This window comes from Stigmatopora argus, chromosome 15 (genome assembly GCF_051989625.1).
Source record: "Stigmatopora argus isolate UIUO_Sarg chromosome 15, RoL_Sarg_1.0, whole genome shotgun sequence".
Taxonomy (NCBI): Eukaryota; Metazoa; Chordata; class Actinopteri; order Syngnathiformes; family Syngnathidae; genus Stigmatopora; species Stigmatopora argus.
The window spans coordinates 239,180-259,695 of record NC_135401.1 but is presented as its reverse complement, the minus strand read 5'-3'; the positions used below and the strand labels follow the sequence as shown (position 1 = coordinate 259,695).

Below are 20,516 nucleotides of genomic sequence, written 5' to 3'. Positions count from 1 at the left end.
TTGGAGGCCAAACAGATGGTAGGACATTAAAATAGTTGTCCGGCTTACCATGCGAAAGGTAGTTGATTCGAGGCCCACATCTTGCAACAAAATGCATGATTTAGCATTTACGTCAGGTCATCTCTTTATTTGTTATCTCTATTGGCGCTTCTTACATTTATGTACATTTTTCATTTAAGAGGATACTTTGGAATTTAAATAATCCATCATTATGAGGAATGCTACATAGAAAAATAGGGGATTTCCAAACCAATTGAACAAAAAGACGACAGAAACTTAAGGGCAAGGTAGGTCTGGCCTCGGGAGCTCACCGTGCCACAAGTCACTAGTCGGTCTACTCTTCCGCCGTCAGGGCGTCCACCGCCTCCAACAGGTGCAGGGCCAGTGCGTACTGGCCGTGCTTCTCCGGAAGCATCTCTATCACGTGGCCCACCAGTTTGCCGGTCTCTGCCAGGGGCACCAGGGGCTGCTCCAGCTCGCTGGGGTCCTGCAAAGGCCACACGTGTGAGGACTTGGATTCGCGGCGACCTTCTTTTGGGCCGAAGAAGGCAACGGGGTCGCTCCGAGGTAAATACTACGACCACATACTTGTGCTTTTTCTGCCGTGAATTGAAAAGATTGTCTATCGCTAGAAGACCGTTTAAAGTGGGAATTAACCTTTGTCACTTCTACGTGCAGTCCGTCCTGGTCAACGGTACTCACCATCGCCTTTAGCCACGTGCACAGAGTCGGAGGAAGGCGGGCCAGCAGCTCCATGGCGGCCCGCGTTTGGTTAGGCACCCGCAGCAGCGAGTGGCTCAGCCTTTGGCCCGTGATCAGCAGCAGCTGAGAGCCCAGCACGTCCTTGTCCTCCACCTCCAACATGGCCTGCGAGAGAGTAAGGCGGGTCAGAAGGCGGCGGGTCGCAGGACGGCGTCCCGGACGCCCGGACCCACCTCCTCGGCGCGCCGGTCCAGGCCCCGGCCGTAGAGCCGGCACACCAGGTGTCGCCGCGGGACGTCCGGGCGGACCTGCAGCGGGCCGCTCAGCTCCAGGCACAGCGAGGGCCACCCGTCGGCCCCGGGGCCGTCGGACGCCCGCGCCTCGTCCGTGTGCTGCACCCAGGCAGTCAGGATCCGCAAGAGGAACTGGAAAAGGAAATAAAAGAGGCTTGGTAAAAATAGGAGCTTGATCTTTTTCATTGATTTTTTTTTTTTTTGCATGGTTATTTGTATTGACCTTTCTTCATTGTCAGGTACACTATTGGTGCCAAGACTCACCTCTTGTCGTAGTAGGACCAGTCCCGGGTCCGCGTCGCCGCTGGGCATGAGCTGAATGGTGCTCAGGTCTCGGAAGAAGGCGTTCTTACCCTGGGAGGAAGATTGAAGTTGGCAAGACGGGCCAATGGAATGCATCGGAAGCTCCTCCCTCCCTCACCTTGCTGTCAAACAGGCTGAGAGGTTTGACCTTCAGCGTGAAGGTCAAGGCGGCGTGCAAGAGGGTAGCCAGCAGGCAGTGATGCTGAACCAGGGGATAGTGGACGCCTTTCTGCTCGACCGCCAGCCGGGCGATGGAGGCCGGGCCCTCGGCGCCGCACCACGCCTCTTCCGCCCACAGCTCGGGGGGAGCCACCTCGGCCGCCGCCGCGTCCGCCTGCCGGCCCGAACACAAAGAGAAGTGATCAGTGAGAAATTTGAAATAAAAAAATAAAAAAACAAACTGTGGGCCGAGTCAGAATTTGTATCACGCGCGTGCAATCATGCTAACGATCACGAGAAGACAAATCTTTAGCCAAATAAGGGCGGCATCTTGACTCATTGGCAATGTCCAATCCATTGCGACTGGGAGTCCAATCGGATTGGACATCCTTCATCTACTAGTGCTTCTTCCAGACAGGCGAATCCATTCCTCATGCCACACACTCAAGTCTCCTTACTTACGCGGCGGTGGCGGACAAAAGACATTGGACAGTGATTGCGAAGCAGGAGTCCGGTCACCTCCATGAGGATCTGAAGCAGCTGGACGCAGCAGCCCAGAAAGGACGTCAGTGCTCGGTCTCCCATTCCCACGTCCTGCGACCCAAGAAAAAGCCATCAGCCGCACTTCGGGAAGTGAGGCGGCCATTTTGTGGCATTTTACAAGATCATTACCCGTCGGCACAGGCGGTCCTTTGGTGCTTTGCCCACCTAGAAAAAAAATCAGATTGTACGTTTAGCTGGCGATTCCGTTACGGTCAACGGAGCACTTCTCACCTTCTCCACGAGAAAGGCCGCGGCTGAAAAACGTTTGACGATGAAAGTGCTCCACATCATGGTGCAAATACCTGCAAAGAAACATAACATTACTACACATGGTAGTTTTTTTGTGTAAAAAAGATTTACTATAATACATGGTTGTATTTTAAGAAAAAAAGCCTTACTATACTATGTCATTTTTTTACCAAAAAAAAGCCTTACTATACTATGTCGTTTTTTTACAAAAAAAGCCTTACTATACTATGTCGTTTTTTAAGAAAAAAAGCCTTACTATACTATGTCGTTTTTTAAGAAAAAAAGCCTTACTATACTATGTCGTTTTTTAAGAAAAAAAAAAGCCTTACTATACTACATCGTTTTTTTATGAAAAAAAAGCCTTACTATACTATGTCGTTTTTTTACAAAAAAAAAGCCTTACTATACTATGTCGTTTATTTACGGAAAAAAAAAGCCTTACTATACTATGTCGTTTATTTACGGAAAAAAAGCCTTACTATACTATGTCGTTTTTAAAAAAAGCCTTACTATACTATGTCGTTTTTTACAAAAAAGCCTTACTATTCTATGTCGTTTTTTAAGAAAAAAAGCCTTACTATACTATGTCGTTTTTTAAGAAAAAAAAGCCTTACTATACTACATCGTTTTTTTATGAAAAAAAAGCCTTACTATACTATGTCGTTTTTTACAAAAAAAAAGCCTTACTATACTACATCGTTTTTTTATGAAAAAAAAGCCTTACTATACTATGTCGTTTTTTACAAAAAAAGCCTTACTATACTATGTCGTTTATTTACGGAAAAAAAAGCCTTACTATACTATGTCATTTTTTACGAAAAAAAAGGCCTTGCTATACTATGTCGTTTTTTACGAAAAAAGCCTTACTATAGTATGTAGTTTTTTCAAGAAAAAAAGCCTTACTATACTATGTCGTTTTTTAAGAAAAAAAGCCTTACTATACTATGTCGTTTTTTACAAAAAAAAGCCTTACTATACTATGTCGTTTTTTACGAAAAAAGCCTTACTATAGTATGTAGTTTTTTCAAGAAAAAAAGCCTTACTATACTATGTCGTTTTTTTTACAAAAAAAGCCTTACTATACTATGTCGTTTTTTTACAAAAAAAGCCTTACTATACTATGTCATTTTTTAAGAAAAAAAGCCTTACTATACTGTCGTTTTTTAAGAAAAAAAAACCCTTACTATACTACATCGTTTTTTTATGAAAAAAAAGCCTTACTATACTATGTCGTTTTTTACAAAAAAAAAAGCCTTACTATACTATGTCGTTTATTTACGGAAAAAAAAGCCTTACTATACTATGTCGTTTTTTTACAAAAAAGCCTTACTATACTATGTCGTTTTTTAAGAAAAAAAGCCTTACTATACTATGTCGTTTTTTAAGAAAAAAAAAAGCCTTACTATACTACATCGTTTTTTTATGAAAAAAAAGCCTTACTATACTATGTCGTTTTTTACAAAAAAAAAAGCCTTACTATACTATGTCGTTTATTTACGGAAAAAAAAGCCTTACTATACTATGTCGTTTATTTAAGGAAAAAAAGCCTTACTATACTATGTCGTTTTTAAAAAAAGCCTTACTATACTATGTCGTTTTTTTACAAAAAAAGCCTTACTATACTATGTCGTTTTTTAAGAAAAAAAGCCTTACTATACTATGTCGTTTTTTAAGAAAAAAAAGCCTTACTATACTACATCGTTTTTTTATGAAAAAAAGGCCTTACTATACTATGTCGTTTTTAAAAAAAGCCTTACTATACTATGTCGTTTTTTTACAAAAAAAGCCTTACTATACTATGTCGTTTTTTAAGAAAAAAAGCCTTACTATACTATGTCGTTTTTTAAGAAAAAAAAGCCTTACTATACTACATCGTTTTTTTATGAAAAAAAGGCCTTACTATACTATGTCGTTTTTTTACAAAAAAAGCCTTACTATACTATGTCGTTTTTTACGAAAAAAGCCTTACTATAGTATGTAGTTTTTTCAAGAAAAAAAGCCTTACTGTACTATGTCGTTTTTAAAAAAAAGCCTTACTATACTATGTCGTTTTTTTACAAAAAAGCCTTACTATACTATGTCGTTTTTTAAGAAAAAAAGCCTTACTATACTATGTCGTTTTTTTACAAAAAAAAAGCCTTACTATACTATGTCGTTTATTTACGGAAAAAAAAGCCTTACTATACTATGTCGTTTTTTTACAAAAAAAGCCTTACTATACTATGTCGTTTTTTAAGAAAAAAAGCCTTACTATACTATGTCGTTTTTTAAGAAAAAAAAAGCCTTACTATACTACATCGTTTTTTAATGAAAAAAAAGCCTTACTATACTATGTAGTTTTTTCAAGAAAAAAAGCCTTACTATACTATGTCGTTTTTAAAAAAAGCCTTACTATACTATGTCAATTTTTTTTACAAAAAAAGCCTTACTATACTGTCGTTTTTTTAGAAAAAAAGCCTTACTATACTATGTCGTTTTTTAAGAAAAAAAAAGCCTTACTATACTACATCGTTTTTTTATGAAAAAAAAAAAGCCTTACTATACTATGTCTAATTTACAAAAAAAAAGCCTTACTATACTATGTCGTTTATTTACGGAAAAAAAAGCCTTACTATACTATGTCATTTTTTACGAAAAAAAAGGCCTTGCTATACTATGTCGTTTTTTACGAAAAAAGCCTTACTATAGTATGTAGTTTTTTCAAGAAAAAAAGCCTTACTATACTATGTCGTTTTTAAAAAAAGCCTTACTATACTATGTCGTTTTTTTACAAAAAAAGCCTTACTATACTATGTCGTTTTTTAAGAAAAAAAAGCCTTACTATACTACATCGTTTTTTTATGAAAAAAAAGCCTTACTATACTATGTCGTTTTTTACAAAAAAAAGCCTTACTATACTATGTCGTTTTTTACAAAAAAAAGCCTTACGATACTATGTCGTTTATTTACGGAAAAAAAAGCCTTACTATACTATGTCGTTTTTTTACAAAAAAAGCCTTACTATACTATGTCGTTTTTTAAGAAAAAAAGCCTTACTATACTACATCGTTTTTTTATGGAAAAAAAAGCCTTACTATACTATGTCGTTTTTTACAAAAAAAAAGCCTTACTATACTATGTCGTTTATTTACGGAAAAAAAAGCCTTACTATACTATGTTGTTTATTTACGGAAAAAAAACCTTACTATACTATGTCGTTTTTAAAAAAAGCCTTACTATACTATGTCGTTTTTTTACAAAAAAAGCCTTACTATACTATGTCGTTTTTTAAGAAAAAAAAAGCCTTACTATACTACATCATTTTTTTATGAAAAAAAAGCCTTACTATACTATGTCGTTTTTTAATGAAAAAAAAGCCTTACTATACTATGTCGTTTATTTACGGGAAAAAAAGCCTTACTATACTATGTCGTTTATTTACGGGAAAAAAAGCCTTACTATACTATGTCGTTTTTTTACAAAAAAAGCCTTACTATACTATGTCGTTTTTTAAGAAAAAAAGCCTTACTATACTACATCGTTTTTTATGAAAAAAAAGCCTTACTATACTATGTCGTTTTTTACAAAAAAAAGCCTTACTATACTACATCGTTTTTTTATGAAAAAAAAGCCTTACTATACTATGTCGTTTTTTACAAAAAAAGCCTTACTATACTATGTCATTTTTTACGAAAAAAAAGGCCTTGCTATACTATGTCGTTTTTTACGAAAAAAGCCTTACTATAGTATGTAGTTTTTTCAAGAAAAAAAGCCTTACTATACTATGTCGTTTTTTAACAAAAAAAAGCCTTACTATACTATGTCGTTTTTTACAAAAAAAAGCCTTACTATACTATGTCGTTTTTTACGAAAAAAGCCTTACTATAGTATGTAGTTTTTTCAAGAAAAAAAGCCTTACTATACTATGTCGTTTTTTTTACAAAAAAAGCCTTACTATACTATGTCGTTTTTTTACAAAAAAAGCCTTACTATACTATGTCATTTTTTAAGAAAAAAAGCCTTACTATACTGTCGTTTTTTAAGAAAAAAAACCCTTACTATACTACATCGTTTTTTAATGAAAAAAAAGCCTTACTATACTATGTCGTTTATTTACGGAAAAAAAAGCCTTACTATACTATGTCGTTTTTTTACAAAAAAGCCTTACTATACTATGTCGTTTTTTAAGAAAAAAAGCCTTACTATACTATGTCGTTTTTTAAGAAAAAAAAAAGCCTTACTATACTACATCGTTTTTTTATGAAAAAAAAGCCTTACTATACTATGTCGTTTTTTACAAAAAAAAAGCCTTACTATACTATGTCGTTTATTTACGGAAAAAAAAGCCTTACTATACTATGTCGTTTATTTACGGAAAAAAAGCCTTACTATACTATGTCGTTTTTAAAAAAAGCCTTACTATACTATGTCGTTTTTTTACAAAAAAAGCCTTACTATACTATGTCGTTTTTTAAGAAAAAAAGCCTTACTATACTATGTCGTTTTTTAAGAAAAAAAAGCCTTACTATACTACATCGTTTTTTTATGAAAAAAAGGCCTTACTATACTATGTCGTTTTTTTACAAAAAAAGCCTTACTATACTATGTCGTTTTTTACGAAAAAAGCCTTACTATAGTATGTATTTTTTTCAAGAAAAAAAGCCTTACTGTACTATGTCGTTTTTAAAAAAAAGCCTTACTATACTATGTCGTTTTTTTTACAAAAAAAGCCTTACTATACTATGTCGTTTTTTAAGAAAAAAAGCCTTACTATACTATGTCGTTTTTTACCAAAAAAAAGCCTTACTATACTATGTCGTTTATTTACGGAAAAAAAAGCCTTACTATACTATGTCGTTTTTTTACAAAAAAAGCCTTACTATACTATGTCGTTTTTTAAGAAAAAAAGCCTTACTATACTATGTCGTTTTTTACAAAAAAAAGCCTTACTATACTACATCGTTTTTTTATGAAAAAAAAGCCTTACTATACTATGTCGTTTTTTACAAAAAAAAAAGCCTTACTATACTGAATCGTTTTTTTATGAAAAAAAAGCCTTACTATACTATGTCGTTTTTTACAAAAAAAAGCCTTACTATACTATGTCGTTTATTTACGGAAAAAAAAGCCTTACTATACTATGTCATTTTTTACGAAAAAAAGGCCTTGCTATACTATGTCGTTTTTTACGAAAAAAGCCTTACTATACTATGTCGTTTTTAAAAAAAGCCTTACTATACTATGTCGTTTTTTTACAAAAAAAGCCTTACTATACTATGTCGTTTTTTAACGGAAAAAAGGCCTTGCTATAATATGTCGTTTTTACGGAAAAAAAGCTTTACTATACTATGTCGTTTATTTACGGAAAAAAAGCCTTACTATACTATGTCATTGTTTACAAAAAAAAGGCCTTGCTATACTATGTCGTTTTTTACGGAAAAAAAGCCTTTCTATAGTATGTCGTTTTTTACGAAAAAAAAGCCTTACTATACTATGTCGTTTATTTACGGAAAAAAAAGCCTTACTATACTATGTCATTTTTTACGAAAAAAAGGCCTTGCTATACTATGTCGTTTTTTACGAAAAAAGCCTTACTATACTATGTCGTTTTTAAAAAAAGCCTTACTATACTATGTCGTTTTTTTACAAAAAAAGCCTTACTATACTATGTCGTTTTTTAACGGAAAAAAGGCCTTGCTATAATATGTCGTTTTTACGGAAAAAAAGCTTTACTATACTATGTCGTTTATTTACGGAAAAAAAGCCTTACTATACTATGTCATTGTTTACAAAAAAAAGGCCTTGCTATACTATGTCGTTTTTTACGGAAAAAAAGCCTTTCTATAGTATGTCGTTTTTTACGAAAAAAAAGCCTTACTATACTATGTCGTTTTTTTCAAGAAAAAAGCCTTACTATACTATGTCGTTTTTTACGAGAAAAAAGCCTTACTATACTATGTCGTTTATTTACGGAAAAAAAGCCTTACTATACTATGTCGTTTATTTACGGAAAAAAAGCCTTACTATACTATGTCGTTTATTTACGGAAAAAAAGCCTTGCTATACTATGTCGTTTTTTTACGAAAAAAAAGCCTTACTATAGTATGTCGTTTTTTACGAAAAAAGCCTTACTATACTATGTCGTTTTTTACAAAAAAAAGCCTTACTATTTTATGTCGTTTTTACGAATAAAAGCCTTACTATACTATGTCGTTTTTCTACGAAAAAAAAGCCTTACTATACTATGTCGTTTTTTACGAAAAAAAGCCTTACTATACTATGTCGTTTTTTGCCAAAAAAGCCTTACTATACTATGTCGTTTTTTTTTTTTACAAAAAAAGCCTTACTATACTATGTTGTTTTTTAAGAAAAAAAGCCTTACTATACTATCTCGTTTATTTACGGAAAAAAAAGCCTTACTATACTATGTCGTTTTTTTACAAAAAAAGCCTTACTATACTATGTCGTTTTTTAAGAAAAAAAGCCTTACTATACTATGTCGTTTTTTACAAAAAAAAGCCTTACTATACTACATCGTTTTTTTATGAAAAAAAAGCCTTACTATACTATGTCGTTTTTTACAAAAAAAAAAGCCTTACTATACTGAATCGTTTTTTTATGAAAAAAAAGCCTTACTATACTATGTCGTTTTTTACAAAAAAAAGCCTTACTATACTATGTCGTTTATTTACGGAAAAAAAAGCCTTACTATACTATGTCATTTTTTACGAAAAAAAGGCCTTGCTATACTATGTCGTTTTTTACGAAAAAAGCCTTACTATACTATGTCGTTTTTAAAAAAAGCCTTACTATACTATGTCGTTTTTTTACAAAAAAAGCCTTACTATACTATGTCGTTTTTTAACGGAAAAAAGGCCTTGCTATAATATGTCGTTTTTACGGAAAAAAAGCTTTACTATACTATGTCGTTTATTTACGGAAAAAAAGCCTTACTATACTATGTCATTGTTTACAAAAAAAAGGCCTTGCTATACTATGTCGTTTTTTACGGAAAAAAAGCCTTTCTATAGTATGTCGTTTTTTACGAAAAAAAAGCCTTACTATACTATGTCGTTTTTTTCAAGAAAAAAGCCTTACTATACTATGTCGTTTTTTACGAGAAAAAAGCCTTACTATACTATGTCGTTTATTTACGGAAAAAAAGCCTTACTATACTATGTCGTTTATTTACGGAAAAAAAGCCTTACTATACTATGTCGTTTATTTACGGAAAAAAAGCCTTGCTATACTATGTCGTTTTTTTACGAAAAAAAAGCCTTACTATAGTATGTCGTTTTTTACGAAAAAAGCCTTACTATACTATGTCGTTTTTTACAAAAAAAAGCCTTACTATTTTATGTCGTTTTTACGAATAAAAGCCTTACTATACTATGTCGTTTTTCTACGAAAAAAAAGCCTTACTATACTATGTCGTTTTTTACGAAAAAAAGCCTTACTATACTATGTCGTTTTTTGCCAAAAAAGCCTTACTATACTATGTCGTTTTTTTTTTTTACAAAAAAAGCCTTACTATACTATGTTGTTTTTTAAGAAAAAAAGCCTTACTATACTATCTCGTTTATTTACGGAAAAAAAAGCCTTACTATACTATGTCGTTTTTTTACAAAAAAAGCCTTACTATACTATGTCGTTTTTTAAGAAAAAAAGCCTCACTATACTATGTCGTTTTTTACAAAAAAAAGCCTTACTATACTACATCGTTTTTTTATGAAAAAAAAGCCTTACTATACTATGTCGTTTTTTACAAAAAAAAAAGCCTTACTATACTGAATCGTTTTTTTATGAAAAAAAAGCCTTACTATACTATGTCGTTTTTTACAAAAAAAAGCCTTACTATACTATGTCGTTTATTTACGGAAAAAAAAGCCTTACTATACTATGTCATTTTTTACGAAAAAAAGGCCTTGCTATACTATGTCGTTTTTTACGAAAAAAGCCTTACTATACTATGTCGTTTTTAAAAAAAGCCTTACTATACTATGTCGTTTTTTTACAAAAAAAGCCTTACTATACTATGTCGTTTTTTAACGGAAAAAAGGCCTTGCTATAATATGTCGTTTTTACGGAAAAAAAGCTTTACTATACTATGTCGTTTATTTACGGAAAAAAAGCCTTACTATACTATGTCATTGTTTACAAAAAAAAGGCCTTGCTATACTATGTCGTTTTTTACGGAAAAAAAGCCTTTCTATAGTATGTCGTTTTTTACGAAAAAAAAGCCTTACTATACTATGTCGTTTTTTTCAAGAAAAAAGCCTTACTATACTATGTCGTTTTTTACGAGAAAAAAGCCTTACTATACTATGTCGTTTATTTACGGAAAAAAAGCCTTACTATACTATGTCGTTTATTTACGGAAAAAAAGCCTTACTATACTATGTCGTTTATTTACGGAAAAAAAGCCTTGCTATACTATGTCGTTTTTTTACGAAAAAAAAGCCTTACTATAGTATGTCGTTTTTTACGAAAAAAGCCTTACTATACTATGTCGTTTTTTACAAAAAAAAGCCTTACTATTTTATGTCGTTTTTACGAATAAAAGCCTTACTATACTATGTCGTTTTTCTACGAAAAAAAAGCCTTACTATACTATGTCGTTTTTTACGAAAAAAAGCCTTACTATACTATGTCGTTTTTTGCCAAAAAAGCCTTACTATACTATGTCGTTTTTTTTTTTTACAAAAAAAGCCTTACTATACTATGTTGTTTTTTAAGAAAAAAAGCCTTACTATACTATCTCGTTTTTTAAGAAAGAAAAAAGCCTTACTATACTACATTGTTTTTTTAATGAAAAAAAAGCCTTACTATACTATGTCGTTTTTTACGAGAGAAAAAAGCCTTACTATACTATGTCGTTTTTTACGAGAAAAAAGCCTTACTATACAATGTCGTTTTTTAAGAAAAAAAGCCTTACTATACTATGTCGTTTTTTAAGAAAATAAAAGCCTTACTATACTACATCGTTTTTTTATGAAAAAAAAGCCTTACTATTTTATGTCGTTTTTACGGGAAAAAAAGCCTTACTATACTATGTCGTTTTTTACAAAAAAAAGCCTTACTATACTATGTCGTTTTTTATGAAAAGCCTTACTATACTATGTCGTTTTTTACAAAAAAAGCCTTACTATACTATGTCGTTTTTTTTTTACAAAAAAAGCCTTACTATACTATGTTGTTTTTAATAAAAAAGCCTTACTATACTGTGTCGTTTTTTCAAGAAAAAAAGCCTTACTATACTATGTCATTTTTTACAAAAAAAGCGCCTTACTATACTATGTCGTTTTTTAAGAAAAAAAGCCTTACTATACTATCTCGTTTTTTAAGAAAGAAAAAAGCCTTACTATACTACATTGTTTTTTTAATGAAAAAAAAGCCTTACTATACTATGTCGTTTTTTACGAGAGAAAAAAGCCTTACTATACTATGTCGTTTTTTACGAGAAAAAAGCCTTACTATACAATGTCGTTTTTTAAGAAAAAAAGCCTTACTATACTATGTCGTTTTTTAAGAAAAAAAAAGCCTGACTATACTACATCGTTTTTTTATGAAAAAGAAGCCTTACTATACTATGTCTTTTTTTACAAAAAAAAGCCTTGCTATACTATGTCGTCTTTCACAAAAAAAGGCCTTACTATACTACATCGTTTTTTTATGAAAAAGAAGCCTTACTATACTATGTCGTTTTTTTACAAAAAAAAGCCTTACTATACTATGTCGTTTTTTACAAAAAAAAGCCTTGCTATACTATGTCGTTTTTCACAAAAAAAGGCCTTGCTATACTATGTTGTTTTTTACGTAAAAAAGCCTTACTATACTATGTCGTTTTTTTACAAAAAAAGCCTTACTATACTATGTCGTTTTTTTACAAAAAAAGCCTTACTATAATATGTCGTTTTTTATGAAAAAAAAGCCTTACTATACTATGTCGTTTTTTTCAAGAAAAAAGCCTTACTATACTATGTCGTTTTTTATGGAAAAAAAAGCCTTACTATACTATGTCGTTTTTTAAGAAAAAAGCCTTACTATACTATGTCGTTTTTTTAAGAAGCCTTACACTCCATGGGATTTTTTTTTTTACTATACATGGTTCTTTTTTATGAAAAAAAGCCTCACTACAAATGCCTTACTATATGTGGTAGTTTTTTTTTTTTGTTAAAAAAAAACTTACTATAAATGGACATTTTTAAAGCAAAAGCCTAAGTATACCTGGTCGTTGTGTTTTCAAAAAGCCTTACTTACAGTAAATCACTCTCCATAAGACAAACACACGTGGCCTGAAGCTAACGCTAACGATAAGAAAAACCTACCGAGTTGTATATGTGGACTGGACACCATCTTGAGATGCTCCACGGCTCGGCGCAGACGGGCCTCCTCCTGCAAGACCATCCGACAAAGAGCATTGGACGGACCAAAAATGTCAACCACGCCCGACGGTTCCCACCTCCGGGTCTTTGTTCCACTGCACCACGTACTCCCAGCAGCAATGCGCAAAGAGCAAATTGGGCGAGAGGGAGCGCGGGAAACGCTCGCAAGCGGCCGCCAGCAGCCCTGCGTGGAGGTCGAGGATTGCAAGATGTCAAAATGAAAAAGGCGTCGTGTTAAACGACGCCCCCTTTGTGGTCAAAAGCAGCCGGGCCTCACCCGCCCTCTCGTCGGGGTCCTCCAAAACGCGGGTCGCTTCGTCGCCCGCCCCAGCTTTCTCTTCCATCTTCTGCAAGATCTGTTGGAGTTGCTCCGGAGCCAGGTCGTGGTGGAACACCCACTTGGCCACGTTGTCCGTGATGGCGCCTTGAGAAGCCAAAAGGCTCTAAAGCACAATCCGGCGCCAACGACGACCGAGGCTTAGGGGTTCGGCGAGGGGCACCTGGGCCTCCTTCCAACAAGGTTTTCACGGAACACGGCGCGGGGGTCCCGGCGGGGGACCCGGCGGAGGCGGCCCGCGGAGTCACGGAGAGGAGCGTCTGCAGCACCAGGACGTCCTCAAGCTGCCGGACGCACGCCGGCCACTGCTCCAACTCCAAAGACACGGCTTCCCACTCTGACTGCAACTTTGGCCAGGAGAAACAACACCCCCCAGTTAAAAAAAACGCTTTCTGTCCACGTCACGTCAACATTTGGCCATCACATACAGAATAATCCTAAAGAAGGCCACGATCGGACGCCCATAAACTCGGCGGAGGAGTTTTAAAAAGCTCTCGGGGCGAACGTACCTGGCTGTCGGCCCTGTTGGCGATGCTGGCCTTGGCGGCGCCACGGGCGACCAGGGCGGCCAGCAGGGCGCCCGCCGAGTGACGCGACTGCACCAAGACGTCGCGGGCCCGCTGCCACCACGGCGAGACGGATTGGGGGTCCCAGGTCTTTTCCACGGCACCTGAGGAGACGGAGGGAAGGGCCGGCTGACGCACGGCAGCTTCTTCCAAAGGGTAACGCGCTACGTTACATACCTTCCATGTCGGCCAGGAGTAGCAATAGCGCGTAGAGGTTTTTGGCACATTCGGCGGGATTCCGGAGAATCTCCTTTTCTCGTTCCAAGCACACCACCAGCAGCAGAGACTTTTGGAAAAAACACTTTTCAGATTTCAAGTGTGTAGCGTTTTATTTTTGTGTTGCCACTGGCCAAAAATATCCAAAGGCATCCTCATTCAAGTTGCTTTGGTTCCAAAAATAATGGCCTAGATTTTTAACAACCTCAGGGTACCATTGTTTTGTTCTAACTTTTTCATCAGCGGATCAAAAATACCAAACTCATGGATTCAAGAATAAGCGTTCAGCGCCGGTGACGACGGTAAATGGCCTTACCAGTAAGTGCGGCGGATTGATGGCAGCCCGCCGTAATTTGTCACAGATTTGCCTCGGTGAGCTTTTGCCAGTCAGGCAACCCCAGAACAAGAAGCTCCCTGCACACAACACGTAAGGCTCAGCTCAAAACGGACGGACGGAGGTCATCGGCACGGTCGGTCAATCAACGGGCGACGGACCGCCTACCTAACTGGGCCCACTCCGCTTCGGAAGGACGGAGAAGCTGGAGGCCGCCATCCTCGTCGCGTTCGATGTGCGACAGGAAGGCCCGCGCGGGCAGAGGTGCGTCCGCCGCGTCTTGAACGAAGGACACGCTCGGCCTGGAGGTCACCTTGGCGTAGAGACGGAAGGCGGGATTCAGACGCGACAGTTCGGCCTCCAGGCCCTCCGGCGTCTCCGGCTGTGCGAAAAAAATGCGTGAGACGGCGGCGAAATGGGACGATTGGGAAACAGCCAAGCGTGCATGCGCCTACATCTTGGGCGTCCTCTTCGCCGGCGGCGTTCAAGTTCTGGATGTCGACGTAGAGCTGAAGGAGTTCCGCTTGGCAGGTGCACTTCTGCAACAACTCCAGATCCACTTGCTCGCCGTCTGGTCAACACAAATCGGCCTCGCGTCAACAGGAATCTAAATGGAGCTCTGACAAATAGTCGAGAGCCGCCGGGTGGCTCCACCTTGCCGCCGGAGAGCCTCGAGTAAGGCGCGTGTGACGTTGGTAAGACAGGAAACAGGGACGTTCTTGTTGGACAGCAAAGAGTCCAAAGCCTAAACGGGGAAGGGCGGGAGAAAAAAATAAAAATAAAAAAGATGTCAAGGGAAACAAGGCGGCTTCCTCCTACCTGTTTTTGAATGGAAGGGTGTTTGATGTCCAGCAGCGCGTCTTTGACCTCGCTCTCCAGAATATCTGAAACCAGACGGCAGACTGTCAAACTGGGTCTCCATGATGGCAAAGACTAGAAAAATAATACTCATCCAGCATGAAAACACCTCTGAATCATCTTAACGGTAAAGTGAGTACAATAAAATGTCTTTAATGAAGAAGACCAGTACACTGCTCCGATTGGTAAAGTGAGTACAATAAAAGGTCTTTAATGAAGAAGACCAGTACACTGCTCCAATTGGATAACCCACCAAGTAAAAACTAGCTCTGCTCACACAAGATGCGAAATGTCATTTCCCTCGTTTAAAAATTGGCCACATAAATACACCCCACCTTTGTTATCGAGTTGTGGTGGCGTGGACGCTACACAATTATGAAATGCAGCAAACAAATAATGACGTGTCGGTACATTGTCAATTTGTGAAGTAGAAACTCTCACCGGGCTCCGTGTCGGCGCTCTTGAGAATTGTGGTCAATTTCTTCAACAAATGCATATCTTTAGCTCCGTCGCTCTTCTTGTCACTGAAATCCATCGGTACAATTCATTCAAATCAATACAACAATCTTTAAATGTTACAAAAAAAATTAAATCTAAAGTCCTATAGGCAATACAACAAGTTTTCCCTCAGTGCTTTATAAGCCTGACGGACCGACAGGCTTTCCTTAGTCGAAGATGCTAATCTCAATTTCAATTTGTCCCACGAAGAAAGCTCAATTTACTCTGATATCAAGTCAATCCCATTTCCATCCAAAAATAAAAATAATCAAAGCATTTGTTAGTTGTGGTCTCTCATAACTGGCCTAATACTTGCAAAATTGTCTTAAATGTATTAGTGGCTTGGTAGACCCACCTGAGGGCCAGGTGGAAAGGAACATTGACCGTCCTCAGGACTTCCGTGACGGGATCCAGCAAACACACTTGATGGCTGTGGATTTTCCAGCCCTGACTGGTCACGCTGTTGACGCCCAACAGCCGGTAACCGCCATACAGCAACCTGGGCCAGATCCCCGCCCCATCGCCCCGTGGTCAAACACGCACACCAACCGAGCTGGCTTTTTCGATGGCGTACCGGCAGTGTTTCCCCACGGTGAAGGCGCCCACGCGAGGTCCGTATTGCATGGCCCATATCTCCAGGATTCCCCTGCGGGGGGCGTAAATGACCAAGAAGAGCGCGTGGCGTCTGGGACGGGAGCCGGACGGGGAACTTTCCCGGCCCGCTTGCTCCTCGGGAATGTGCAGCCAACCCAGCTGGGCATCTCTGTAACCTTTTACCAAAAAGACATTGAAAAAAAATCTAAATATTTGTAGACCTAAAAAAAAAGCGTCCGTTCGTCCGTCCCTTTGCTTCCTTCTTACCTTTCCACATGCGAACGGCAATCCCTCGGTGGAGATCCAACAGCGTCACTCGGCCAAAGTCGTCGGTCACTCCGGCCAACGTGTTACAAGGGGACAGGCAAATGGACTCGCCGTGGCGACGGGAGTCTGGCAGTCCAAATCTGAACCGGAGACACTTGACCATTAGAACTGGATATCAACACACAAGTTGAGGTTTGGTACTGTCAAACCAAACGCGAAACAAAAAGAAGCTTCTACACAACCCCTGGCCCAACGCTAGCTTAATGCTAACGCCCATTAGCATGTACTCTAAACCGTGAAAATAGAAACAAAAAAAAAACAAATGGTGCGGCAATAACAAGGACACCGACAATAAGACAATGGCACCACGTATGCATTTCTAACATATTTGGACAATAAAAATGATTTATTTCAAGTCGCAAGACGATTTGGGCGTTACAGAATTGAACGTAGGGCGAGTGTCACCTGATTCCGAGGGGCGTTGCAGGTTCCACCTTGGGCCTGCCTTTCTGGCCGCTCTCCATTTCGCTCTTGTTCTTGTTCCATCCTAGCCATCCGCTGAAAGAGGAGAAAAGATGCAGTTGCATTACAAAAATGAATTTGGGATTGAATCATCCCTCCTCATTGGCTAACTTTTCAGCCGTCATTTCGGCACACGCTTTATTCGAGATACCTGGCGGCGCTGAAGAGTGCTGAAGTCAGCTTGCTGGCCACAGCGAGAGCCACGTGAGAGAGAAGAGGCTGAGAGCTTCCCTGGGGGGGGGAAACACACGAGTGTTATCTCTGGCCTTTTCTGTTTATCGTAGCCTCGTCAATAATGCGTCACCTCGACGGCGTAGTAAAAGCCCGTGTACGGGCCCCCTCCTACGGTGACGTACTGGCTCATGGCAGGGGGGCTGCCCTTGACCGAAGCGTTGAACCCCCCCAAGACTGAAGCATTTTTCATTTGATCAAACACATTGAGCGTCATCACACCTGGCACAGGGAAAGAGGGGGGAAAACAAAATCGAAAAAGTCAATGGTCGGAAGTCCTCCAATCGACACAATCAATCTCTCGTCAAGATAAAATGGAGCCTTTATACAGTTTATACACGCTAGTATTTAAAAACGGTGAGTGGAGACGTCGGGATTGGACTCACCCACACTACAGTGGTCGACAATAATGTCCATGTCTTGGAGAGCCCACTTTTTGTAGGCCAGAGGGGGGGGCTGGATCACTTCACTACCAGCAGCTGTCGCTAGACGGACAAGAAAATAAAAGATCGATCGATCCAACGATGGTAGAGAGAGCTTTACACAAAGCTAGTATTTATGATGTGTCTCAGACATCCACAGACCTCTTGCCACCTGGTTCCGGCAAGCGCGGAGGGACTGGAAGAGGCTGAAACCATCAATGGTGACCAGTGCGGCAGGGTAGAGGATGCTTAACTCTTCATGCTGGATAGAACAAGTCACTTGTCACCAAGATGGTCATACTAACGTATTGTGGGGTACACTTGCATTCATCTCTTACCTGCTCCGTGGCACCAGCATGGCGAGGGATCTCGTACGTGCGGCACTTCAGCCTTAAAACCGGGTCCTCGTGAAGCAGTTGGGCCAGGAGCAGAACTCCATTCTGATGGGTTCCGGAGATGAGACGCATTTAACACAAAGCATCGAGGAGACCGTTTTGGAATAAATCACTGCACCTCCGTGTAGAAACGGACGTAGCCAGAGGTGAAACCAACGACAATGCATGTCCAGTCGGGTCGCCCGGTGGAGCTCCTGCAAAAAATAATAATCATAATAATAGTCATACATAAGTACAAGCTAGCAAGCCACATGTTAGCATTCAAATGTTACCTTTTCTGGCTTGCCAGGGGTATACAGATGGTACTGCTCACAATATCTCTGCAGGGCGACATTACAAATGGCATTCATTCTAAGATCACAAAATGCTGTTTTTCTGACACATAAGATTTATTTTATTTTATTTTTTAACCAAATGTGCCAGTCAACTTACCCTTCTTCAGTGCTGAGCATTCCACTCCAAGACACGGCCAAGGTCATTTCTTCTTTGCCGCCATCATCCGTTTGCCATTTGGCTAGAAGCAATCAGTCAAAAAGAGATGGTCTCTGTATTAGGAAATCATTGATCCACCTTTTTTTTTTCTAACATTTGATGGAGGCCTTTACACACGAGCGCTTGCAGTTTGCCAATTTGCGGGTGTCGACGTCTGACCTGAGAGAAAGACTGCCTTTTTTTCTCGGGCCACCACCAGCAGGTCCGAGCAGGGCGACAGGGACAGCGCGCAGTCTTGCAGCCACGGTCCGCTCAGCTCTTCGGCTTCCGCCGCCTACGGGTCAATGACAAAATGGGGGATTGGGAATGGAAAAAAAGAGGAAAATAGCCGCTAGAGTCTTCACTTTGTTGGGGCTGCCAGTTTCATATGCACATTCACTGAACCCCTACTTTAGTGTTAAATAAAATAGGATATTTTTCTAAATTCAAGATACGTCTACTTACGAAATTAATTGCTTCCAAGACTTTTTTCGTAACTTGAAACATTTGTAAGTAGTACTTTTGTACCTAGAGGCATTCGTTAGTAGAGGTATGTCTGAATTCTAATTTCTAAATTAGGGTTAGAGGTTAAAACCAACGACTCAAAATGATCCTCCCCGATGCTAGTTTGTTTGGGAATTGCATCCAGGAAAGGAAAAAAAAACGAGATGAAGCGTCATCTGCTGTCAAAACGACTCAATGCTCCCCACATGATGAATACCTGAGAGATGCAAAAAGATAAACAAACCGATGGTGCTTGTTGCTCTTTGCTCTTGTCACTTTCCCACGCGGTTTCCCACTCGGTGCTATCCCACGACACTTCATTTTCTGCCAGGTGGAGGAAGAGCATCATGGTAAACTCCCAGACAAATCGTGTCCGAAATTGCAACCCAGCCTCAGGCTCAGCCTCGTCGGATGCGGATCAAGTCGCTTACCTGTTTGAGTCTTCTCCGCTGGCTCACTTTGACCGTGGAACAAATAGTCCCTGGCCGTCTTGAGCTCTTGGAGACGACAAAAGTCCAGTAGGCTGCAGGACATGTCGTCGTCTCCGTCCTGCCTGGACCCGATTTGAGCGAAAAAATCGCCAGCTAGCCTGCGTGCTACTCGGAGAAGAGTGACGTAGCCTCGCGGGACGGACGCGAAAAAACACCGCGTTGATGCGCAAACCCGTCGACAGACTTAAGACAAATATCTTACGTGACTAGCCGAAGAAAAATATATCACTCAAGCACTGTCTAATACAAAAAGAATGTGTCAAAACACTTGTGGTGTGTGGGTGAGGCGGAGACACAACTCACTAGCATAACACGGACGGGTACGTTTCCGGGTTACGCTCCATTTGCGATTTCAAAGTAAATGTCAAACTTGTTGACATTCGGATCAGATGGATACCGTCAAAAATGACATTTAAAAGTGCAACTGGTTTGTACAAAATATTGCAGTTATGTAATCGACAATAGCTAACAATATAAGTTAACGCGTTATTCCTGACATCTATTAAAGTTTTGGCCGCATGATGGAGTAGTGGTTCACTTGCCTGACTTGGGTGCGGGCAGGCGTGGACTCGATTCCTGCAGGTAGCGGTGTGATTGGGGGTAGGAGTGGGCGTTTGTCTCTCTGGTTGCCCTACGGATGACTGGCGACCAGTCTGCCTTTCCCACGAAGCCAGCTGGGCTAGGCTCTGGCACCCCCGCAATCCTTACGAGGATGGAAGATGAAGATGAAAGTTTTGCTCACCAGAGTGCAGTAGAAGAATGGTTTTGTTGCCCTTTAAAAAATGGAATTACTACTAGTCTGTGCCATGCTTTTGAAATAGTAGTATAAATAATAGAGACACATTATGGAATGCTTTCTTCAGAATATAACAACCCATCTGTCCTTTTGTCACAGGAGAAAAAAAAAGTGTGAGTAGAAAAAACAGAGAATGAACTAGTCGGTTAGGTCACAGCAAACGTATACAGGTCAATTCATTTGTTTTCAAGTCCATAATGACAACTGCTATTTTAAATACATTCCTAATTAGTTTCAAACTTGATGAAGGCCAACCTTGAAAGGCTAAAGGTCAAGGAAATCTCCGGCGAATTTGCAGGTCCCCGTGGTCACCTGTTGCTCTCATTGTTTAGCACGGGTGTTCCTTTCAGGGATAAAAAGCAGCAGGCACGCTACCGCGGCGGGCGCTTCCGCGACACTTC

The 20,516-nt window shown here is 39.0% G+C and overlaps 1 protein-coding gene across 2 annotated transcripts; it reads right to left on the bottom strand.

The window, feature by feature from the left end:
- Positions 1-99: 99 nt before the first annotated feature.
- Positions 100-19,659, bottom strand: rab3gap2 (RAB3 GTPase activating protein subunit 2 (non-catalytic)). Of its 2 annotated transcripts, XM_077621612.1 has the most exons (35): positions 19,260-19,658; positions 19,073-19,152; positions 18,505-18,619; positions 18,286-18,367; positions 18,126-18,173; positions 17,972-18,047; positions 17,797-17,898; positions 17,621-17,720; positions 17,423-17,521; positions 17,110-17,258; positions 16,957-17,036; positions 16,749-16,841; positions 16,284-16,423; positions 15,997-16,192; positions 15,778-15,921; positions 15,366-15,448; positions 14,886-14,950; positions 14,721-14,811; positions 14,522-14,637; positions 14,235-14,448; positions 14,049-14,146; positions 13,694-13,802; positions 13,460-13,620; positions 13,114-13,297; positions 12,891-13,037; positions 12,691-12,797; positions 12,557-12,623; positions 2,232-2,302; positions 2,130-2,165; positions 1,977-2,051; positions 1,417-1,632; positions 1,260-1,349; positions 936-1,127; positions 703-867; positions 100-487 (listed from the first exon to the last, which is right to left on the bottom strand). In XM_077621612.1, the coding sequence occupies exons 1-35, from the start codon at positions 19,360-19,362 to the stop codon at positions 335-337; spliced, it is 4,047 nt and encodes a 1,348-aa protein (XP_077477738.1). In that variant the 5' UTR covers positions 19,363-19,658; the 3' UTR covers positions 100-334. The 2 variants fall into 2 exon arrangements, with proteins under 2 accessions (XP_077477738.1, XP_077477736.1); XM_077621610.1 differs by having other exon boundaries at positions 100-867; positions 19,260-19,659.
- Between the last annotated feature and the right edge of the window lie 857 nt (positions 19,660-20,516).

Excerpts from the sequence above, each read along its gene's own strand:
- rab3gap2 (XM_077621610.1), bottom strand. The coding sequence starts at position 19,362 with ATGTCCTGCAGCCTACTGGACTTTTGTCGTCTCCAAGAGCTCAAGACG. Across the intron at positions 14,638-14,720 it reads CGAGGCTCTCCGGCGGCAAG|ACGGCGAGCAAGTGGATCTG; the intron begins GTGGAGCCACCC and ends TGTGTTGACCAG. Across the intron at positions 868-935 it reads TGGACCGGCGCGCCGAGGAG|GCCATGTTGGAGGTGGAGGA; the intron begins GTGGGTCCGGGC and ends ACTCTCTCGCAG.